General features: G+C 40.1%; 1 protein-coding gene across 1 annotated transcript in view; it reads right to left on the bottom strand.

Annotated features, from left to right (window-relative positions):
- LOC120056973 (HMG box transcription factor BBX-like) overlaps nucleotides 1-23,660 on the bottom strand; it is a 39,020-nt gene extending 15,360 nt beyond the window's left edge. Inside the window, exons 1-3 of the mRNA XM_039005302.1 lie at nucleotides 23,579-23,660; nucleotides 21,534-21,615; nucleotides 1,167-1,329 (exon numbers count right to left, since the gene is read on the bottom strand). Of these exons, the coding sequence (XP_038861230.1) occupies nucleotides 1,167-1,316 (150 nt within the window). The 5' untranslated portion in view covers nucleotides 1,317-1,329; nucleotides 21,534-21,615; nucleotides 23,579-23,660. The remainder of the gene's footprint in view (nucleotides 1-1,166; nucleotides 1,330-21,533; nucleotides 21,616-23,578) is intronic.
- Nucleotides 23,661-23,993: the final 333 nt, after the last annotated feature.

Here is a 23,993-nt window from a genome sequence, read left to right as displayed (position 1 = left end):
CTGGAAATAATTCAGAAATGTGTTTTATACTGAACAAAAATATAAAAATAAAAAAATAATTTTACTGAGCTACAGTTCATATAAGTAAATCAGTCAATTAGATTAAGGCATTAGGCCTTAATCTATGGATTTCACATGACTGGGCAGGGGTGCAGCCATAGCTGGGCATAGGCCCACCCACTGGGGAGCCAGGCCCAGCCAATCGGAATTCGTTTTTTCCCCTCAAAAGGGCATCATTACAGACAGAAATACTCCTCAGCATCCCCCCAAACCCCCCCTCAGACGATCCCACAGGTGAACAAGCCGGATGTGGAGGTCCTGGGCTGGCATGGTTACATGTGGTCTGCGGTTGCAAGGCCGGTTAGGTGTACTGCCAAATACTCTAAAACCACATTGGAGGCAGCTTATGGTAGAGAAATTAACATTAAATTCTCTGGCAACAGCTCTGGTGGACATTTCTGCAGTCAGCATGCCAATTGCACGCTCCCTCAAATCTTGAGACATCTGTGGCATTGTGTTGTGTGGCATACTCCACATTTTAAAGTGCATTGTCCCCACCACAAGGTGCACTTGTGTAATAAGCATGCGGTTTAATCAGCTTCTTGATATGCCATACCTGTCACAGGGATGTAAACACATTTGTGCACACCATTTGAGAAAAACAATTTTTTGTGCATATGGAACATTTCTTGGAGGTTTTAGTTCAGCTCATGAAACATGGGACCAACACTTTACATGTTGCGTTTATATTTTTGTTCAGTTTATTTTTTTTATATCATAGAAAATGAAAGTGAATACTTCTACACTACATGCTTCGTTATCAAAATGATGTGTGTTTTAGAAATTCAAATGTTTCAATCATATTTTAGACATGGTATTTCTGCCCCCACAGCCAGCCAGGGAGAGATACTACATAGAGGGGGTAAAGTGCCCTTGGCTGGTGGTTCTATACTGGAGTGAGAGGTCACTGCATAATATACAGTGAACTAACAATAGACTGTCGTAAATGTATCATGGGGCAATAGGCAAGTGGGAATGCGGCAAGAGATGTCCAGAGTTATGTTCAGTAGGTCCGAAACAATCCATCTGAACTTGCCCAATAAGAAATGTTCTTTCATTTCAAAACGTACATACTGAACGTGACACCTGCAAAAGAGGACAGTCACCTTCTCTAGTTCTTCTTCGTCCTCCTCTTCCTCCTCTGAAAAGTCCAGGGCCTTCTTGGAGAGTAGCGGGTGCCATTGTAGACACTTGCGCTTGGGCCGCTTGCAGCTCACCTCCACCGGAGGCTCCTTACCTCTTCCTCCACCTTTCATGGCGCTGCCAAGCCTGGAGAGGGAGAAAGGGAGTTCACTCAGAAACATCTAGACGCTGATCTTTTTTGCTTTTCCCCCAGCAGCACTATACAAATACATTGGATTGATTACTGACTGAATTCTTTAGTGTCTTGAGCAACTGCTGGTGGTAGGGATGGCGGTAGCGGAGAGTAAAGGTTAAAGGTCATGAAAAGTGATTAGAATACAAGACAGAAGCTAACCTCAAGTACTTCTACAGAAGCAGATGACTCACTGAAGTGTTGCATACATAGTAGCACTGAAAACTCAGTAGCACTATTTTTAAATGACAAGGTAATTACTAAGAAAATATCGTTTCAGCAATAACCTAAGAATTACTAGTTGTTACACACAAACACACTAGTGATGCACACCCATAACCCACAGTCCCCGTGGTTATATACACGGGTTGGGCAGGTTAAATAAAAGAGGAAAACAATTTAAACAAATTCTTGTGCAATTTATATTGATAGGCTAACATTGAGGTTTCTCTTTCATTATTTTTAGGCTGTCTGGCATTAGTGCGAAAGCCTTCTGTAAAGCCTAAACTTTACGCGCGCCAAATAGCCTAAACGCTTTTGGGAACGGGAAAAATTACGATGTCAGAGTTTAATTCAATAAGAAAATAGCTGCAAAATGGATAGTTGAAAATAAAGAGCCAGAAAAGTCATGTTTGGGAAAGATTTGGTGGTGGCAAAAGAGGATGATGGCAGTGCATATGTTATGTGTGATTGTGAGGGGCTATACAAATTCGACAGTCACCAGGCGATGACTTCAAATAAGCCTATGGCACATCAAGGGTACTGTAGCCTACTGTTCAGATGGGTTAAATAGAAACTGAAATCTGGACACTGACTGTAGGTCTATAACCTCTCACACAGTCTTAATATTAACTCCTGCAGAATTAAGCATTTCTTGCAGTAAAATTCGACACCAAAATGTACATTTTGACTAGAGGAGTGGAGATTTGAGTTTTCTTTCAGGATCTTGAGATAATGTGAATGCGCAGTTAGATACTGTCTGTAGAGGTGCTATCTTTACCAGCATCATAAAAGCTGATAGTAGCCTATTTCCACATCATCAATGCATGCAAGCCGAACTGATATCTTATCAGAATGTTGGGTCACAGCTTTCTATTTCTTTACAACCGGTCAAATGATGTCATTTGGAAAATGTATGAAAATGTATGCACTCTCTACTGCAAGTCACTCTGGATAAGAGTGTCTGCTAAATGACTAAAATGCTCTACCAACTTAGCCACACGGGACTTCTTCTAGAGCATCATATGACAGAAGAGAAGCTGCATGTATCTAATTATAGGAAATTGATAAACAAATATCCTACCAAAATGTCAGAAATAAGCAGAAACATACAGGACCGGTCGAAAGTTAGGACACACCTACTAATTGTTCTTTATTTTTCCATTGTAGAATAATAGTGAAGACATCAAAACTATGAAATAACACATATGGAATCATGTAGTAACCAACAACTTGAAATATATTTTATATTTGAGATTCTTCATAGTAGCCACCCTTTGCCTTGATGACAGCTTTGCATTCTCTCAACCAGCTTCATAAGGTAGTCACCTGGAATGCATTTCAATTAACAGGTGTGCCTTGTTAAAATATCATTTGTGTTATTTCTTTCATTAAATGTGTTCAAATAAGCAAAGAGAAACGAAAGTCCATCATTACTTTAAGACATGAAGGTCAGTCAATCCGGAACATTTCAAGAACTTTGAGTTTCTCAAATGTAGTCGCAAAAACCATCAAGCGTTATGACGAAACTGGCTCTCATGAGGACCGCCACAGGAAAGGAAGACTCAAGAGTTCTCTGCTGCAGAGGATAAGTTCATTAGAATTACCAGCCTCAGAAATTTGCACCTCATATTGCAGCCCAAATAAATGCTTAACAAAGTTCAAGTAACAGACACATCAACATCAACTGTTCAGAGGAGACTGCGTGAATCAGGCCTTCATGGTCGAATTGCTGCAAAGAAACCACTACTAAAGGACACCAATAAGAATAAAGAGACTTACTTGGGCCAAGAAACATGAGCAATGGATATTAGTCTGTTGGAAATCTGTCCTTCGGTCTGATGAGTCCAAATTTGAGAAGTTTGGTTCCAACCACCGTCTTTGTGACGCAAAGTAGGTGAAAGGATGATCTCCGCATCTGTTGTTTCCACCGTGAAGAATGAAGGAGGTGGTGTGATGGTGCTTTGCTGGTGACACTGTCTGTGATTTATTTAGAATTCAAGGCACACAACCAGCATGGCTACCACAGCATTCTGCAGCGATGAGCCATCCCATCTGGTTTGCGGTTAGTGGGACTATCAATTGTTTTTCAACAGGACAAAGACCTAAAACATACCTCCAGGCTGTGTAGGGGCTATTTGACCAAGAAGGAGAGCGATGGGGTGCTGCATCAGATTACCTGGCCTCCACAATCACCCAACCTCAACCCAATTGAGATGGTTTGGGATGAGTTGGACCACAGAGTGAAGGAAAAGCAGCCAGCAAGTGCTCAGAATATGTGGGAAGTCCTTCAAGACTGCTGGAAAAGCATTCCAGGTGACTACCTCATGAAGCTGGTTGAGAGAATGCCAAGAGTGTGCAAAGCTGTCATCAAGGCGAAGGGTGGCTACCTTGAAGAATCTAAAATATGTTGTTTTGTTAAACACTTTTTTGGTTACTACATGATTCCATGTGTTATTTCAGTTTATTTTCACTATTTTTCTACAATGTAGAAAATAGTCAAATAAAGACAAACCCTGAAATGAGTATGTGTCCAAACTTTTGACTGGTACTGTATCTAAATCAGGCAACAAAAAAATCCTGTACCACCTGTCAAAATATTGTTCCCCCATCTCTGACTGTAGCCTACAGTGCATGGTCTATATTTGCAGGTTAGGGTCAAGTGCTGGACTCAGATCACTTTATCACATATAGTCGGGTGGTTGCGGATGGGTTAATAGCAATTGCGGGCGGGTACCGGGTGAACAAACAGCTGACCGAACCACCACTAACGCACACACACACGCACTTCATTGCCAAGTGGCACTGTGAGAACTAAGACAGCAGTTTGTGCATCTGCTTGGTTGAGGGCAAACAATTACCTGAAACACCCATTTCAGACATCAATCCAATGACATCAAATATGAAAGAATGCTACCGTATGTAAACTCTCATGGGAATCTCATTTTGGTTCACATTCTGTAGCAAAAAAACTTCACCTAAGCATGAAAATGTATTCACTAGAAGGTGCTATATTTAACAATTCCTCCTGCAGGGCTGTAGTAGTAGATGGATCAAACTTCATAAGTAAAACAAGTAGCGTTTTTGAATGATTGGTTTACATTCTCAGAGGTTGAAAACATGAATTATATAATACTACCTAATTAACTTGCAACAAAATAATTTTGGGGGGGGTTTGATACTTTATCTTACTAAACTATTGCAGGTATTTGTAAGTCATAATCTTAAAAAAAACAAGAGGAAATCAAAATGTTTATTAAATTGTTACATGTGCAGTGTCTTCAGAAAGTATTCCCACCCCTTGACTTTTTCCACATTTTGTTGTGTTACAGCCTGAACTTAAACATGAGCAAATAGATATTTTTTGTACACACAATACCCCTAATGTCAAAGTGGAATTATGTTTTCAGATTTTGGGGGGAATTAATTAAAAATTAAAAACCGAAATGTCAATAAATATTTAACCCCTTTGTTATGACAAGCCTAAATTAGTTCATGAGTAAAAAGGTGCTTAACAAGTGAAATAATAGGTTGCATGGTCTCACTCTGTGTGCAATAATAGTGTTTAACATGATTTTTGAATGACTACCTCATTCATCTCTGTACCCCACACACAATTATCTGTAAGGTACCGGAGTCGAGCAGTGAATTTCAAACACAGATTCAACCACAAAGATCAGGGAAGTTTACCAATGCCTCACCAAGAAAGGCACATGGGTAAAAAAAAAAAAGCAAGCATACATTGAATATCCTTTTGAGCATGGTAAAGTTATCATTAATTACATTTTATATCAATACACCCATTCACTACAAAGATACAGGCGTCCTTCCTAACTCACTTGCCGGAGATGAAGGAAACCGCTCATGGATTTCACCATGAGGCCAATGGTGACTAAAACAGTTAGAGTTTAATGGCTGTGATGGGAGATAACTGAGGATGGATCAACAACATTGTAGTTACTCCACAATACTAACCTTAATGACAGAGTGAAAAGAAGGAAGCCTATACAGAATAAAACATATTCCAAAACATGCATCCTGTTTGCAATAAGGCACTAAGGTAAAACTGCAAAAAGCATACAAAGCATTGTGTGTGTGGCAAATAAAACATCACTAAGTATCACTTCATATTTTCAAGCATGGTGGTAGCTGTATCATGCAATTTGGATATGCTTGTCATCAGCAAGAACTGGGGAGTTTTTTAGGGATAAAAATAAACTGAAAATCCTAGAGGAAAACCTGGTTCAGTCTGCTTTCCAAAAGACACTGGAAGACAAATTCCCCTTTCAGCAGGACAATAACCTAAAACACAAGGCCAAATATACACTGGAGTTGCTTACCAAGATGACACTGAATGTTCCTCAGTGGCCTAGTTACAGTTTTGACCTAATTAAGCTTGAAAAATCGATGGCAAGATTTGAAAATGTTTGTCTAGCGATGATCAACAACCACCTTGACAGAGCTGGAAGATTTTTTTAAAGAATAAATGAGCAAATATTGTACAATCCAGGTGTGCAAAGCTCTTAGAGATTTACCCAGAAACATAGAAATCAGAATGTTTCAGATTTAAAATAACATACTGAACAATATGTGTTATTAAATGTACTAACTATAAGCTTCTGCTGCACTATACTACAATTGTGCAGATTCTAGTTTCCACCTTCATCCTTTGCCTATACTAACAGTATTGGTTCCTAATGTTAACAAAATCTGTCTGTGTCATGAGATTTTTATGATGCTTTATTATAAATAACTACACAATTGGTGACTTATTTTTTTATATTTGGTATTGTGGTCAGTTTTAATTTAGAAATTACCAATGATCGATATTTCAGATTAAATAATTTATTACCAATTCTTATAAACAAGGCTCTTCTTCCCTATGCATAATTCCTAAATATATGCCTAAATAACATAACCAAAATAAAAATAAATCCTGAACTATGTGGACTGCAGGAATAAATGTGATACCTACAGAGAACAAGCATCTGTGAAACTGCAACTGTAGTGTCAAGACATTACGTGGGCATTCCTGAGTAAGTTCAACAGCAGATAAACCATAGAAGATAATACTCTGAAACAGAATTTTGCCCATCCCCGGGCAGGCTTGGGTAGAACAGGCATTTGTCCTTGTGTTTGTTCCCTGTAAACAAAAAATTTAGAGGTTGCACTGCACCAAGAGCCCAGCGTCAAGCCTTCTTGTGAGCAAACTCATTTATAATGTCTTTAGAGATTAATTTTCTAGCTAACTGGTTTTCAATTGAAAGGATGGTAAGGCTGTTCAACCTGTCTTGGCACATTGTAGATCTTAGATAGTTCTTTATAAGTTTCAGCTTACTGAAGGCATGTTCACCTCCAGCAACTGTTACAGGCATTGTACAGAAGATTCGCAGTGCAATGCACACCTCTCCAAAAATTATCTGTAGCTGCATCTTGTGGATGGCATTTAGGAGCTCTACAGGAGGAAGACCATCTGAAAAAGTGGCACCATATAATGTCTTTAGATGTTACACTTCATTTTCAAATCCATCTGTGAGATATTTGGAGTACTTGTTTCTCAATTTGTGGCAAGATACAAATTTGGTTTTCAGTCATTTTCCTAAATAAGTATTGGTGAAAACTCCTCGCATGTAGCTGCAATCGTGTGGAACCGCATGTCCAAATGTCTGATTATACTATCCAGAGCCACATAAAACAGTATGTTACGAAATCCAGTGTCTGACATCTGTTCATTTGCTATGTCATCTTCAGTCTCATCAGGGAAACGTTTTATTTTTTTCTGGTGGTTCCTCTGTTCACTGTGAAACTGAGTAGTTACACCCATTTCATTTGCCACCATGGAGGCTTCTGCCAGAACAGTGTCCCATTGATTACGCAGAGCCTGTATTTCTTCCTGTAGTGCCATAATGTGAGCTGCTTCAGTGTCCAGAGAAATATTTCCTGACAGAAGAATTAGGCTTCTATTCTCAATATGTTGCAAAACTTTTACCCAGAAAGTGAGCAGGAAGATTGCCTTGAAAGACGAAGTAGCTTTTCAGACCTTTTGCTTCGTTTGTCAGGCTGCAGGTAGCAAGAAGCATGTCTAGGGCCTTGATGATTGACAGTAAATGAGTTGCCACTAGTTGGACCACAGCAATACGCACACTCCATTGTGTGTCTGAAAGGCGGTTAAGACAGCAGCCAGTATTTTCCTTGAGAATGGCCCATCGCTCTGGGCTGGCACTGAACAGATTGTGAAGATGATTCACACAGCCAAAAAAAGTTGATACTTCTGGGCACGACTGAGCTGCATGTACACCCACAAGATTAAGAGTATGCGAGGCACAAGGTGAGTATGTGGCCAGTGGATTCTTTTGCAGTATGTGTGCTTGAACTCCCGTCACTTTCCCTGACATATTTGCACCATAATCATAGCAGATTGCCGTGGTCAAGGCTGTCAATGCCATGCCCTTCCAATGCACTCAAAATCATTTCAGAAATTTCACTGCCTGTCTTTCTAGCAAAGTCTTCAAATTCAAGAAAACGCTCAATTATTTCCCATTTACCTGTTCCCTGAACTTTATCTTTGTGTACATGTCTCACCAATAATACATTTTGCTCAGTATGGGAAATGTCTGGAGTTGCATCACATATAACCGAGTAATAGTTTGCATCTTCTCTTTCATAAAGTTTTGTTTTCAAAACCCTTTGACCACATATTCCTCTCGTTTTGTCTCTCAGGGCTGAGGTAATGAGTCAGTCGTGCTCCTTTCTTTTTGTCCCTGACTTTCTGTAAGTGCTAAGGTAATAGCGTGTCATAATTTGACAACAGTTCAAGTAAGCCTAGGTAATGTCCATTATGCACATCAAGATTGAGTGATTTCCCCCGTAATGGCAGATTCCTAGATGCTAAGAACAGTATCACATTCAAAATAATTTCTAGAAGTCTCTGTTTTTATACATTTCTGACTAGATTTGTTTCTGCAGCTGACTGTCTATACCTCTAGCTGTTGTTATGGTATGCTGCAGATTTTTCAATTTCTAGTAACAGTTCATGCTCTGGTAGTTTGCCATACATTCTCCTCCATTTCACTGATTATATCTGATAGCCATCCTTAATATTCAGAGATCTGGGTGATGGTTTACTTTGCTCATTAGAAAAAAGAACACATGAAATTAAATATGCCTTTACACTCTTACTATAAATAAGGCAGTCTCTCTGCAACATCTCTTCCGTTTTCTGACTTACTATACTGTAAATAGTTGGGGAATGGCTTGCCTTCAGAGTCTGGGGGTATGGTTTTATACAGTTCTGTCTCCTCACCACACCTCTTGGCTAGTCTGCGAACAATAGCTTCTCTTTCATGGTCTTGTACTTTCTCTGGCCACAGTGCTGGATATTCTAAAACCTCATCTTCATCACTTTGAATTTGTCCCCTCTTCCTTTCCCTTATTACTTGCTTGTTCAATCTCTTCGGTCACTCCTTCGCTGGCACTGCTGCTACTCTAACTCCTCTTCCTCCTCTCCTCTGCATCTGAGTCTGTCTGACAGCTTTCTGCTGAGATTCCGCCTACCTGGGGCTCTCTAGGCACTAGGAAGTGAGTAAACAAAGGGAATTTCAGGTTTAATGTTTGCTCCTACAAAAGGTTACCATACTAAAAAATCTATTACTGAAGGAAAAAACGTTTTTATAGTGTGTGTAATTTATATAAAAGAGAATACGTATTTAAGTGTGTCTATGTCATCATGTGTCTAACTTTACAATTTAAAAATGGTCTAGTTATGCTGCTGCTACAAAACAACTGCCTCATCTCCAAGGTCCGCTGTTTCAACTTCATGTAGTAGACACACGCTGGGATCTTTGTCTACAGCAGTAGTAGTAGCAGCAGCATCTACAGTATGGATAGGTAGGCTACATGCTAGCCATAGCTGGTAGTGGTAGCTCATCATCATGTTAATAATTACTGCTCTGACCGAGCCGAGTGAGTCCACGGGGGGCAGCTACCTGTAGCTTGCACGCTATCAAGCTAGCTATATTGGCTAGCTAGGCTACTCAGTTCGGCAGGCCATCTGCACTGACTTACCACTCGAATCGTTCTCGTTTTTTCCCCTGAAAGACAGCTGCATCTTTCCTTTTCTGGAAACCCAATTTTTTTTTGAGGGGGGCATAGTGGTCATCTCTCGTGAATGCTTAGGCTACATGCCGGAGCAACTGTCTGATCAGCTGTATATTTTTTCTCCTTGTGGAGAATGGACCAAACATGTACTTTATGGGGGGGGGGTGGAGACAAACGGGATGGTTGGGTAGAGATGCCTGATCCGATTATGGTTATATGTTTTAATTTTCATCACAGATTTTTTTGTCTATCATTTTTTTTAAATGATAAATCATTTTCTAAACATTTAGGGGCCGCTACCAGGCTAGGGCCCCATGAATCTTTCATGTTTTACCCCTTAACGACGCCCTTGGCTGTAATCATCCCTGCCAGAGGTGATTTTAACATGTCCAAATTCCAGCCATAAATGTGTATTCACAACGTTTGTTTTCAACAGAGAACTCATAGATTTTGGTTTTAGTTGAATCCACAGTTTAGCTAGCAAGAGCAATATGGAAAGCTTGCATCAATGTAGCTCTACAAGTGTTTTCATGTTTGATTGTTGGGATTGTTGTTTTAGTCCGACAATCGGGATGCAAGGGGCTTATGTTAATTTTTCAATGTTATATGTCGTTTCCGTCCTAAAGAGACAAAGGTCACTTCAGTGTTCAAGTGAAAGTTGAAACTAGGGATGCACGATATATCAGTGAACATATCGGAATCGGACCATATTAGCTAAAAATGCCAGCATTGGTATCGGCCGATGTCTAGTTTAACACTGATGTGAAAAACCGATGTCAAAGCTGACGTGCATACCTATATAAACGTAGGTATATAACGTAATGACGCCACGTAAAATTTTGCACTACACGTGCAACACAGCATTCCTAACCTAGAGCCCACAATGTCTGCTGTGAAGATCGAGCAGTCAACAAGTTGAGCAGTCATTTGAAAGAGTAAGAACATTTCAGCGTGACAACTCAAAGGCGAAATCCATTAACGCCAGGATAATCGAATTCATTGCCCATGACAATCAACCGTTCTCTGTCGTGGGTGATGTTGGCTTTCGCGACTGTTCGAACACCGGTACACACTAACGTTACCAAGTGCGCTATTGTTCAGATGTTGCCCTACCGGAGTTACACAGTAATAGCATAACTGCTATTAGCTCACAACATACTATGGAACGCCGTTTGGGTCTTTGCGTGTCAAAAAAGATACACGTCAAATAACACTTTCACAATAACACTATTTGACACGTTAAATAACACAGTTCTATTATAGAATGTTGTGTGTTCTGAATTTGCACGTGCAAGCCAAGCGCCACCACTACTATTAGTAACACTGTCAAAGCTCTACAAAAAAAGTCTGCAAACACCGGCCACAAATGATGTGTATATAATGCCGCGATGGTAATAAAGCATTATTTGTTCGACCGCAACTTCTGGGGTAGCTAGCTAGCTTTATCTTGGTACCTAGCTAGCACCAATACATCCAGCCTGAAAAAAATGACAAGTATAAACTGCAGTCATTTTCCCTATTCTTAGCAATGATTTAGGAATCCTTGTAAGTATTAGCTAGGTAGCTACTTGTTATTCGCCTATTGAAATTGAACTTCAGTTCATGAAAATAAATAGCTAGCCAGCTACTTAACCCTGTTGGCTAAAGCTAACGTTATACGCAGCCAGCTAGCTTCATCTGGCTAGTGAGGCTCGACCGGACCGAGTTGTGTTGTGAAGCTAGCCACAATAGTGGAATTTGTGGTTTGCCTTCAAAATAAAAGTACCTCTTTGAAAGTGATGCAGAAGGTTACAATTGGTGGAATCATGCCATATTTAGACTCGATAATGTTAAACAAGGTTGGAATGTGAAGTAAAATGGGGTATCAGTCTCCCCGGTGACACACACAGAACACAAATGTTTAGAGTTTATGCAAATATTAGCATTGTAGCTCTTATCGCGGGACTGTGATGGTGGGAAATGACCTCCCCAGTCAGCCTATTGTGTGTCTTGACATTCATATTGCACTGTACAGCTTTACCTAAGGATTGGGGATCAATAAAATGTGGTATCAGTTTACTCAATACCCAAGATATTTTTCCCCCAATGTCCTCCTCAGAGTTATCAGACTCGAAAACATCTACGTAGTATTGTTTTTCCTTGGGAATAGTGTTCAATAAACATAGGTTGCCAATAAATGTGGCTCAATTCAGTTGTTTCAGAGTCTCACAATAAGAGCTACGACGCTAATGTTCTCTGGGTGTCACTGAATAGACTGATAACCCATGCCATTGATCCACAATCCATAGGTAAGGCTGGACAGTGAAATAATTATGCCCCCAATGCAATTCTAAAGTATAATACATCCAGTGTGATTTCAACAGATCTTTGGAAAAGTAACTTCTTACGGCTGAAATCCCGTTAACGGGATCGATATGACAACAGCCAGTGAAAGTGCAGGGCACCAAATTCAAACAACAGAAATCTCATAATTAAAATTCCTCAAACATACAAGTATTATACACCATTTTAAAGATAAACTTGTTGTTAATCCCACCACAGTGTCCGATTTCAAAAAGGCTTTACGACGAAAGCATAACATGCGATTATGTTAGGTCAGCACCTAGTCACAGAAAAACACAGCCATTTTTCCAGCCAAAGAGAGTCACAAAAAGCAGAAATAGAGATAAAATGAATCACTAACCTTTGATGATCTTCATCAGATGACACTCATAGGACTTCATGTTACACAATACATGTATGTTTTGTTCGATAAAGTTCATATTTATATCCAAAAATCTTAGTTTACATTGGCGCGTTATGTTCAGTAATGTTTTGCTTCCAAAACCTCCGGTGATTTTGCAGAGAGCCAATTTACAGAAATACTCATAATAAACATTGATAAAAGATACAAGTGTTATGCATGGAATTATAGATAAACTTCTCCTTAATGCAACCACTGTGTCAGATTTCAAAAAAGCTTTACGGAAAAAGCACACCATGCAATAATCTGAGTACAGCGCTCAGAGACCAAAACAAGCCATACCCACCATGTTGTGGAGTCAGAAGTCAGAAATAGCATTATAAATATTCACTTACCTTTGATGATCTTCATTAGAATGCACTCCCAGGAATCCCAGTTCCACAATAAATGTTTGTTTTGTTCGATAAAGTCCATCATTTATGTCCAAATACCTCCTTTTTGTTTGCGCGTTTAGTTCACAAATCCAAATTCATGAGGCGCAGGCCAGACGAAAAGTCAAAAGGTTCCATTACAGTTCGTAGAAACATGTCAAATGATGTATAGAATCAATCTTTAGGATGTATTTATCATAAATCTTCAATAATATTCCAACCGGACAATTCCTTTGTCTTTAGAAATGAAAAGGAACGCAGCTACCTCTCACGGGCGCACGCCTGACAGAGCTCATAGCCTTCTGCCAGACCCCTTAGTCAAACAGCTCTTATTCTCTCCCCATTCACAGTAGAAGCCTGAAACAATGTTCTAAAGACTGTTGACATCTAGTGGAAGCCTTAGGAAGTGTGACCCCATAGACACTGTATATTGGATAGGCAAAGACTTGAAAACCTACAAACCTCAGATTTCCCACTTCCTGGTTGGATTTTTCTCAGGTTTTTGCCTGCCATATGAGTTCTGCTATACTCACAGACATCATTCAAACAGTTTTAGAAACTTCAATGTTTTCTATCCAAATCTAATAATAATATGCATATCTTAGCTTCTGGGCCTGAATAGCAGGCAGTTTACTCTGGGCACCTTATTCATCCAAGCTACTCAATACTGCCCCCAGCCATAAGAAGTTAACAAAATTGTATTTTGCTGATTTTATATAACAACATTCCAACCTCGTTTAGCATGATCTATGCAATTATGGCATAATTCTACTATTTGTATTAATTTGCATACTGTCAATGACAAACTTTTATTTTGAAGGCTAACCGCAAAGTCCACTATTCTGACTAATCCTTATTGTGGCTAGCTTCACATAGATGGGTCCGACCACCATTAATCAAATAAGAACGTCTTATAAATGAGGGTCATTTTAGATGAGACCTAGCTATATAGCTAGCTAACTATAGCTACTGAAACAGATTATGTCATTCTGCTATGTTTTTGGGGAAGAACATTGTTTGCAACCATGAGCTAGCTTGCTTTTTTTTTTAATGACCAGCACCGTAGGTGCGCGAGACAACTTTACCAGCATCATAGCAGACGTCTCAATGAATCGTTGTGACATATGAAATACGAGTGATAGTGTAATCAATGTCTAATAACTACGTAGAAAAACTATGAACATGTTCAATTATGTGACGTGCAGTCATATTCAGGTCCTGATTGGTCAACAAGCTTATTTGACACGTCAAATAGTGTTATTTGACCGCAAAGACCCAAACGGTGTTCCATAGTATGAGAAATCCTGGTTGAGAATGAAACGACTGAACGACAAAACAGCACAGTAAGTGAAAGAAATAGGTTTTGATTATGTTTTACTGGTAATGTGAACATGCGTGAATGCCAACAAAATAACTTTTTGGTCAGTGTGGTATGTGTGTAACCTTTATTTAACTAGGCAAGTCAGTTAAGAACAAATTCTTATTTACAATGACGGCCTACCCCGGACAATGCTGGGCCAATTGTGCGCCGCCCTAAGCGACACCCAATCATGGCCGGATGTGATACAGCCTGGATTCGAACCAGGGACTGTAGTGACATCTTGCACTGAGATGCAGTGCCTTAGACCGTTGCGTCCATGTGTGTGTGTTAACTATTTAACTGCACTAGAATGCTTAAAAGGCTGTTAAAATTTAAAATATCGGTTATCATTAAAAAAATAATAATAATTAACAAGGAAAATATTGGATATCGGTATCGGCCAAAAATGTCATATCGGTGCATCACTAGTTGAAACATTACCAGATTTTTTTCAAATGAACGATTACCATTCTGTTATTACATTTGAAACCCAACCCACGCTTAATCCACTAAAATATGACACATTCAATTTAAAAAGGTCTTAACAGCCTGGTTAAGAGGAAAATAGTCTATACATACCTTAAGAAATTAAAGGCTGCCATTGTGTTCTTACAAGAAACACAACTTACAGCAAGTAAACATTAGAAATTAAAGAGGAAATGGGTGGCACAACTTTTTGCATCCTCTCAATTTTGATGAATAGACATCCTTTTGTATCAGCAGGTTTGTTTTGGTGCAGGAGCATATATATTTGGAGTCTTGGACCCAATTGAATATTTATGCTCCTAACTTCGATGACCATATGTTTATTCAGAATGTATTCCTTCAGATTGCTCAAGCACCACCAGGCTGGCTACTGGCTGGAGGAGATGTAAATGTTTGTTTAGATACAGTTCTTGATAGGTACTCTGATAACCCCTCTCCTCTTACCAAAGCCGCCAAGCTCACCCTGTCATTCATAAAGGATCTCAATTCACTAGACGTCTGGAGACAGATGCATCCACAGGATAGGGACGCCTCTTTTCATTAACACCCACACATGCATAGAAACTTTTTTGCAATCAAAAACTTTTTCATAAAGATACCGATTAGATACCGATTATCTCCCCAGATTGCTTAGTAACCATTCTCCTCTGGTATTATCAATCTCCATCCCTACCAAGGTAAATGGAGCATATAGATGGAAACTAAATGCTTCTCTCCTGAAGCAACCTGCATTTTGTACATTCAAAGAGCAGATCAATATTTTTACTTTGACAAACAAACCCTCCGCTCCTGACAGGCTTTCAATGCATCTCAAAGAATGAAACTATCTGAGGGGATAAATCATTGCCTATACTAAAGGGTTGAAGAGAAAATAAGGGGCCGAACTAAAATGTCCTTGAATCTTAAAATGCTATACATTTTTAAAATATTTTTTCACACAGGCTCTTGGTAAATAAAAAACAAACATAATACCTGGAACACGTATAAAGCTGAGAGGGTCATTACTAAATCAAAACAGCGTTGCTATGAACTTGGAGAGAAAGCACACAAAGTATTGGCATAGCAACTGAAAGCAGAGGAAAGTAAGAGGACAATTAATGCTATGGAAACTCTTACTGAACTCTAATTCTTTCAACCCTACTGAAATGAATGATACTTTTAAGAAATACTACGAGCACCTCTATACTTCCCAATCAAGCGATGATCTATCGGGGTTTGACTATTTTCTCTCCTCTCTCAACCTCCCATGCCTGTCAGAGGAGGACAGAGAACGCCTGAGTGAACAGTTCTCAGTCCCTGAATTGTTGGAGGCCTTTAAATCTTTACCTTTTAATACATCTCCTGGGGAGGATGCCTTCCCCCCCAGAGTTCTATAAAGAATTTAAAGGACCTCTTGGTACCCTACCTTATGGAAGTACTTTAAAAAAGCTGGGGAGGACAACTGCTTTACAGAGTCTCTCTCAAAAGCTGTGATTACAGTAATTCACAAGAAAGGGGAAAACCTGCTAAAGTGCGTCTCCTATAGACCACTCTCTCTCCTTAATACAGACTGTAAACTGGTCACCACGATGCTATCTTAAAGACTGGAGTCATTGCTCCCTCTGCTGGCCAACCCAGATCAGGCTGGCTTCATAATTAATCTCAGAAGGTTCTTTGATATAATTCACCTTGCTAACAAAAACAAAATACCTAGTGTCGCCATCTCCCTCAACGCTGAAAAGGCCTTTGATAGGGTTAAATGTCCATATCGCTTTCGCATTTTGGAAAAGTTCAGTTTAGGAACCATGTTTGTAAATTTGATAAAAATCACTCTGCAAAATGTCCTGAAGCTAGGATTGCTACCAACAGGATTACATCCTCCTCTCTATAGGGGGAACAGACAGGGGTGCCCTGTTAGCCCCCACCTCTTCGACCCTCGCCATCGAACCGTTGCCTGAAGCCATTAGAACACAAGTTCAACCCTGGTATCTCTTCCCTATGTTTTAGATGTGGCTCAGATGAAGGAACCTCCCTCCTTTCCACTTGGCAGTGTTCAAAGCTACACAGTTTCTGGGAAGGGGTATCCGATATCATATCTTCAATTCATGGGGCTGCATTCCCTATAGACCCCGGAGGTCTGTCTACTGGGTAACTTTACTAATTCCAATCTTAGGCAAAATCAATGCTATAAAGCTAACAGAAATCTTACTAGCGATTGCCGAGAAAAGTATTGCCTTGAAATTGAAATCAGATCGCCACATTGCATTTAGCAGGGGGATAGCTGAAGTTAATAGTCGTATCCCACTGGAGAAAATGACTTACTGCTTTAGGAGACATTTTACAGAATTTGGCAACCCTTTATTGATTATATGGGGAATCTCCCCTCACATCATATTGATTGCATCTCTGTATAATCCTCATGTAATGTTTCACACTTAATGTATAATATGTAGCCTACTGCATGTGATCATATGATCTAATGTCTCATATTTTTTAATTCATTTTAATTTGTCTGTTGTCTTATAAGGTTAATGTCACTTTGTTATATTGTTGTCTAATGTATATTTTTTGGTTTAGGAAAAAAAGTGAAAAAGTATATAAAAGAAACTGCATGATCAATTACACAGGCGCATCTTCTGCTGGGGACAACACAAGTCCACTCAAATGTGCAGTTGTCACACAATACAATGCCAAAGATGTCTCAAGTTGAGGTAGCGTGCAATTGTCATGCTGACTGCAGGAATGTCCAGATCACAACCGCAGACCATGTGTAACCACGCCAGCCCAGGACCTCAAAATCCGGCTTCTTCACCTGCGGGATCGTCTGAGACCAGCCACCTAGACAGCTGATGAAACTGTGGGTTTGCACAACTGAAGAATTTCTGCACAAACTGTCAGACAGTCTCAGGGAAGCTCATTTGCGTGCTCGTCATCCTAACCAGGATCTTGACCTGACTGCAGTTCGGCGTCGTAACTGACTTCAGTGGACAAATGCTCACCTTCGATGGCCACTGGCACGCTGGAGAAGTGTGCTCATCACAGATGAATCCCGGTTTCAACTGTACCGGGCAGATGGCAAACAGCATGTATGGCTTCGTGTGGGCGAGCGGCTTGCTGATGTCAACGTTGTGAACAGAGTGTGCAATGGTGGCGGTGGGGTTATGGTATGGGCAGGCATAAGCTACAGACAACGAACACAATTGCATTTTATCAATGGCAATTTAAATGCACAGAGATACTGTGACGAGATGCTGAGGCCCATTGTCGTGCCATTCATCCGCCACCATCACTTTATGTTTCAGCAAAATAATGCACGCCCCTTTGTCACAAGGATCTGTACATAATTCCTGGAAGCTGAAAATGTCCCAATTCTTCTGTGGCCTGCATACTCACTAGACATTGTGCATGTTTGGGATGCTCTGGATTGACGTATACAACAGCGTGTTCCAGTTCCCGCAACTTTGCACAGCCATTGAAAAAGAGTGGGTCAGCATTCCACAGGCCACAATCAACAGCCTGATCAACTCTGTGAAGGAAATGTTTTGCACTGCTTGACGCAAATTGTGGTCACACCAAATACTGTCTGGTTTTCTGATCCACTCCCCTACTTTTTTCCTAAGAAATAAAACACGTTCCTTCTTCAGAAGTTCCAGCTAGGCAGGCTAACATTAGTTAGCTAATTAATTGTCTAGCTATCATACAGTAGGCGTATATTAATAGTTAATATAAGTAGACATACAATCATAATTGACTGTAGAGCATATAAAGCACCCACAAACGGTGAGTGAAAACACAATCATCGAGGGATGACGAATTTCCAGCCAAGGGCAGTCCATTTAAAAATCATTCCTTCCTCCCTCGCCCTGCAAGTGTATACTCGTCAGACGTCATGATACGTCATCAGAAGTGTCCACTTAATTTGAGGGCTGTGGGGAGAGGGTGTGGCTGTTAAGTGTTTGGAATGCAGCCAAAGTCTTCACTATATTCCTTAAACAATGTAAACTATGCTTTGGTTCTATTATTGCTCACATAATTTCTATTTGGCACAGAATTGAAAAACAATTTAACTGGGAATCAAAATGGCATGCCTTACGAACTGGAGGGTGGCTTTTTGCAACCCCCAATTGTCGATATCATGGCCAGTAATGGTTTGAGAAAATTCCAACATTTGAAAGGTAAAGTGCTTTCGGAAAGTATTCAGACCCCTTCACTTTTCCCACATTGTGTTATGTTACAGCCATTCCTTCGACCTCATGGCTTGGTTTTTGCTCTGATATGCACGGTCAACTGTGGGACCTTATATAGACAGGTGTGTGACTTTCCAAAGCATGTTCAATCAATTGAATTTATTCTAAAATTGATTTAATTGTTTTTTTACCCCCCCTCAATCTACACACAATACCACCATAATGATGAAGCAAATAGTTGTTTTTTTTAGTTTGCAAATGTATTGAATATAAAACAGAAATATCACATTAACATAAGTATTCAGACCCTTCGCTCAGTACTTTGTTGAAGCACCTTTTGCAGCGATTACAGCCTAGATTCTTCTTGGGTATGACACTACAGGCTTCTCCTATTCTTCTCTGCAGATCCTCTCAAGCTCTGTCAGGTTGGATGGGGAGGGTCGCTGCACAGCTATTTACAGGTCTCTCCAGAGATGTTCAGGTTCAGGTCCGGGCTCTGGCTGGGCCACTCAAGGACATTCAGAGACTTGTTCCGAAGCCACTACTGCATTATCTTGCCCCAGTCTGAGGTCCTGAGCGCTCTGGAGCAGGTTACCATCAAGGATCTCTGTACTTTTCTCCATTCATCTTTCCCTCGATCCTGATTAGTCTCCCAGTCCCTGCCACTGAGAAACATCCCCACAGCATGATGCTGCCACCACCATGCTTCACAATATGGATGGTGCCAGGTTTCCTCCAGACATGACGCTTGACATTCAGGCCTAAGGTGTTCAATCTTGGTTTCATCAGACCAGAGAATCTTGATTCTCATGGTCAGAGTCCTTTAGGTGCCTTTTGCAAACTTCAAGCGGGCTGTCATGTTCCTTTTACTGAGGAGTGGCTTTCATCTGGCCACAAAGTCCTGATTGATGGAGTGCTGCAGAGATGGTTGTCCTTCTGGAAAGTTCTATCTTCACAGAGGAACTCAGGTGCTACGTCGGAGTGACCATCGGGTTTTTGGTCACCTCCCTGACCAAGGCCCTTCTCCCCCGATTGCTCAGTTTGGCCAGGCGGCCAGCTCTAGGAAATGTCTTGGGGGTTCCAAACTTCTTCCATTTAAGAATGATGGAGGCCACTGTGTTCTCGGGGACCTTCAATGCTGCAGACATTTTTGGTACCCTTCCCCAGATCTGTGCCCGACACAATCCTGTCTTGGAGCTCTATGGACAATTCCTTCGACCTCACGGCTTAGTTTTTGCTCTGATATGCACGGTCAACTGTGGGACCTTATATAGACAGGTGTGTGACTTTCCAAAGCATGTTCAATCAATTGAATTTACCACAGGTGGACTCCAATCAAGTTGTAGAAACATCAAGGATGATCAATGGAAACAGGATGCAACTGAGCTCAATTTCAAGTCTCATAGCAAAGGGTCTGAATAGTTTTTTTCTCTTTAATACGTTTGCAAACATTTCTAAAAACATGTTTTCGCCTTGCAATTATGGGGTATTGTGTGTAGATTGATGAGAAATGTTTTATTTAATACATTTTAGAATAGGTCTAACGTAACAAAATGTGGAGAAAGTGAAGTGGTCTGAATACTTTCTCAATGCACTGTACATGCAACTCCTTTTTTTATACTGTATTTTCTCACCGCCCTTACATATTTTATTAATCACATGTTCTTCTGTTAAACAAAGCGATTTGAGTGGAAAAAAACACACAAAAAACAACAACAATACTAGTAATGAAAAAGAAAGCACTTCTAATAATCTAATTCACACCATAGTCTGAAATTGCAGGATAACCTTTCTTTCACATTGATTTCGACAAAAAATGTAATGGATTGGTGTTTCAGCAGACTCAATGAAGAGTTCGTTGTTCGCTGGGATATCCACCTGTGACATGCACACAGTTACAAGCCTGGCTTGAGTTAACAGCAGGTACAGGGTCAATATTCACCTCCCTAAAATGGATGAAGCCTGAGTTGGAATGTGAAGCTAACTAAAGCTGGCTAGCTTTAGAAAATCCTGCATAGATTTAGCTAGCGTCGTAGTATACCCCTCAGGTCTTTGATAGCACCTTGATTAATTTCTCGGACATCATGAACCGTGATGCGAGTGGTGTAACAAGGTGATAAAATAAACAAATAAATGACATTTGCCATTAACAAAAATTATTTATAGAGCGCTAGTAAGTCAGACAGACAAAATTGTCTTAATGTGCAATATTATCAGGCGGAAATATGACATGTACCATCTTTAACTTTGTCAAGAAAAACTCAGAGGGGTGTGGGGGGTGTGCTATGGGGAAGGCATGCATAGCGTGCATACACACCTGACACCGAGTCACAGTTTCTCCATTGGTGAAACAGCTAGCTAGTGTGCACATGTTATGCAACTAAGAATCACTCAAATAAAGTAATTAATTCATTTTGAAACGTATCCTAATCATTTTAATTATAAGGGTATATCTCAGTCACTGATACAAATATCTACATAAAACCATAGAAATGGTTATTGTGCTTTTGCTCGATGCTATCAAATCAGGGATGGCAATCAATGATGTAATGTATGTATCATGAGAGCTAGGCTTGTTAATGTAAGGATATAATATCATGGGGCTTCATGGCATATCAATGAGTGGATACCATGGGTCATTAATAACAAAAACTGGTCAACAAAATACAATAATCCTTGACTTTGAAAATATGGGATGGATTGCAGGCATACTTACTTAGGTACAGACTATGGAAATGCTGTATCTGAAAGATGAAGATGAATCTGTCAGTCAGGCTTTTTCATGCGATGATGATGACCTATAAAATACAAGACACTTCTCTCAGTCAAGCGATTCATTTGCAATGCTTGGTTAATGCACCAAACCACCACAGAGGCTAGCGTTCTAGTTTTATTCTTCAGCAGGCATAGTAAACATGCTTATTAATTATCCCTGTGACAATAACTTAAAACGTGTGTATAGTCAAGTCTTCGATATGTGATAAAGCTTCAAACTATGGTGGGACATTATTTGTTGTTGATGAAGTAGTGTCCATCCTAAATTCGTGCAGCCTATCGGACATAAATGCACTTCCAGCAACGTTGACAACTATGGAGTAATTAACGTTCAGTACACAATAAAATACGCAATATCTGGTAGATATAGATCAGTATAGATTATATACTACAGTATTGCAGCGTTTGTTTTCAGGTAAAACCGGTGCTGCCTGCAAACCCGATTAGGCTGTCACGGAATCAATAAAAGTGTACCCACGGTAAACATTCTATGAACATCAGTTTATACTAATTGATTAATCATATTTTGTTGATCGAGCCCAACGTTCTTTATATTAAGCTCAAATGTGCATATTCGTGCAAAATGTCGATATAGGGTCTGACATGACAGACAAGCGAATGAGAGTCCATCTTGCTTTGGTGAAAATGAAAATATCACTCCTGTCAAACTCATATGCATTAATTGAAAAAGGTATTCCATGTACAAATCGTCACCTTCCATTACTTAAACTAGGGATTTTCCGTCCAGAAAATTGCGGCAAACCGTTTGATGTGCATGGTCTCCATTTCCTACCAGTTACTATGAATAAAAGTAGCTTGTTAGCTTGCTAGCTCTCAAACGCGAATTGCTCCAGTCCGTCCGCTGAACGTGTCATTATGCAAAACATGCAATGGGTCCAAAAGCCCACGAGCCACTAAGTGACAAGCATCCATGGAATTGTAAGCAAACTTCACTCAGTTGATGGTTTTCACGTATTCGAACACTGCCATCATTCGCTTAGTAACAATGTAGCCGTGCATTTCATGGGGGAAGTGCTCCAGCTTAGCCATGTCGTACATATTGTCTCAGGCTTTTGCATAGTCGTTTTTTTTTTACAGAACAGTGACTTAAAATGTACACCAAACGCCTTCGATGAATGGAATTCACGATTAAAACAACAACTTTATAAATGAAAGCCCCTATTAGACATACAATAATTCACGAAAAACAAAAAAGCACCACGCTGACCACTTCCAGAGCCGCGATAACCAGCACAGATCTCACACTGGATGACTGAGTCATTTTGGGGAAAACGACAGGGATATTTATAAGGGATAAAATACCAACACGTTCTCTGTCATGACGGCATATAAATATTAAAACATACCTCTGATACCCAGCTTGAATACAAGGGCCCTCTCATCCCCATCAGCGTCCTTCTTAAAACTTATTGACACATAACAGTTCGGCACTGGCTGTACAATAACACAAATAGGAACACTTCACCGGATGAACGCTACAGTCAGCGCGAGGCTCAACACAACATTCCGAAATCACCAAACTAACAATGACAATTCTAGAATTCTATCTAAATAAGATAAATTATCATTTTCATTAGGTCGCAGTACTTTCGTTTTCCTCGGACAAATTTATACTCGTGTCTAATCTACCCTCCCTGTTCGCAAAGTATTCTTGCGAAGCCTTGTGCAGTAGGCTATGATGTTCATAGCCAGTACTGACTGGCCTAGCCATTTCATCATAAACTATTCAGATTCTGGCCTTACAGCACACATATTTTAAACAAACTTTGTTATTGCAACATTTTTGAAACAGGTCACTTAAAAGATGTGACTGGAGAGAAACTGATGACTGTTTAAGCAGAAAGCCATGCCTGTGTCTCAGTCGTGTGTGACTACTTAATAATTAGCTTCCTGTGTGTTGCGTTACTGTAGGGATCGGAGTGTTGGGAAAATAAAGTGTAACAGTAAAAGTATGCCAGCACTCACCCGCAACAGGCCACCCAGAATGTAAAGCAAGCTAAATAAGTAAATGGTGGTGCTCCAACTGAGCCGTTGTCCACCTCATTCACCCTCTCTTAGTGTGCTTCTTTGATCAGAACAGTTTTTGCAACACACAGTACTGTACATGCAGAGTGAAAATATCCTTACCATGTAAGGCTGGTCGTGATTGGACGACAGTTTGAACGACCGCCGAAACAACCACACAGAGAGAACATTACAGTTGTGTATTGTTCTGAGACAGCAAGAGTAATATAACGTCTTCATAATGTTCAGGACATGTACAGTTACACTGCATAACCAGGTACTGTAGAGCGATAAAAAAAAATGCACAGAAGGCCATACTTTTAAATGCAGATGTAATCAGATTGTAAATTAAATGTACACCGTATAAGCATGAATA

Source organism: Salvelinus namaycush, chromosome 12 (assembly GCF_016432855.1).
Source record: "Salvelinus namaycush isolate Seneca chromosome 12, SaNama_1.0, whole genome shotgun sequence".
Classification (NCBI taxonomy): domain Eukaryota; kingdom Metazoa; phylum Chordata; class Actinopteri; order Salmoniformes; family Salmonidae; genus Salvelinus; species Salvelinus namaycush.
This window is presented reverse-complemented; position numbering and strand designations above follow the sequence as displayed.